Below are 848 nucleotides of genomic sequence, written 5' to 3' on the forward strand. Positions count from 1 at the left end.
AATGGATATATTTCTATAATTGATGGTAAATATTCATGAAAGTTTGGATATTAGAATATTAACAAAAAAGAAAGTAAGTATTGGATTTACATGAGGAAGATTGTTGATTTCTATATTGTGAAATATTTTACAAATCATCACATTCTTCACAAACTCTCTAGCAATAATCACATTTTTTTCAAATTATGAGACTATCAGGTATAATATTTTCTAACTTATAGAGCTGTAATATTTTCATATTCTTTTCAACAATAAAAATGCAGTAGGAAGGTATTATTTTATTTGTGTACTTAGAACCTAAAACTTAGAAACAAAAAAAGTAAGTGATTTGAAGTAAGTTCTTTCTTGCCAAAAGAGGTAGTTTAGTGGCAAGCAGTGGCGAGGATGGAAGTGTCTTAGTGTGGGACCCAAGAGCAGGACGAGAGCCTAGACACAGGATAGTCCCTCATGAGTTGGAGCAGTTGGCAAGACCTAATCTTGGGAGATTTATTTCCTCCCTTGATCTCAACAATGACTGGCTGGTAATATTTGCTTTTTATCAGTAATTATATCCCCTGTAAATAATATTTAATTGGTAATGAATTCATAATTGTCTGTTGTGTGAGTATAAAAGTACAAGAGTATATTATGTCAGTAGTTCTCTTTTTTTTTATGAATATAAATTTGGCAATTTTTTTTTGTAGGTATGTGGAGGAGGACCAAAAGCAGGTATATTCCATTTGCGATCTTTAGCTCTCACCACAGTCCTGCCACCTGCTAAAGCTGCTGTTCATGTGACTAAGTTTACAAGAAATGCTGAAGGTGGTGACAGAGGGGGGATTGTGGTTGCAGGTAAATAAACAAAACAT

The 848-nt window shown here is 33.1% G+C and overlaps 1 protein-coding gene across 1 annotated transcript in view; it reads left to right on the plus strand.

Annotated features, from left to right (window-relative positions):
• The window catches only part of LOC119594097 (THO complex subunit 6 homolog), a gene marked incomplete in the record, with an annotated part of 6,516 nt that overhangs the window by 2,910 nt on the left and 2,758 nt on the right, over positions 1-848 (plus strand). The window contains 2 exon segments of the mRNA XM_037943152.1: positions 356-521; positions 684-831. Coding sequence (XP_037799080.1) covers positions 356-521; positions 684-831 — 314 coding nt within the window.

Source organism: Penaeus monodon, chromosome 33 (genome assembly GCF_015228065.2).
Source record: "Penaeus monodon isolate SGIC_2016 chromosome 33, NSTDA_Pmon_1, whole genome shotgun sequence".
Lineage (NCBI taxonomy): Eukaryota > Metazoa > Arthropoda > Malacostraca > Decapoda > Penaeidae > Penaeus > Penaeus monodon.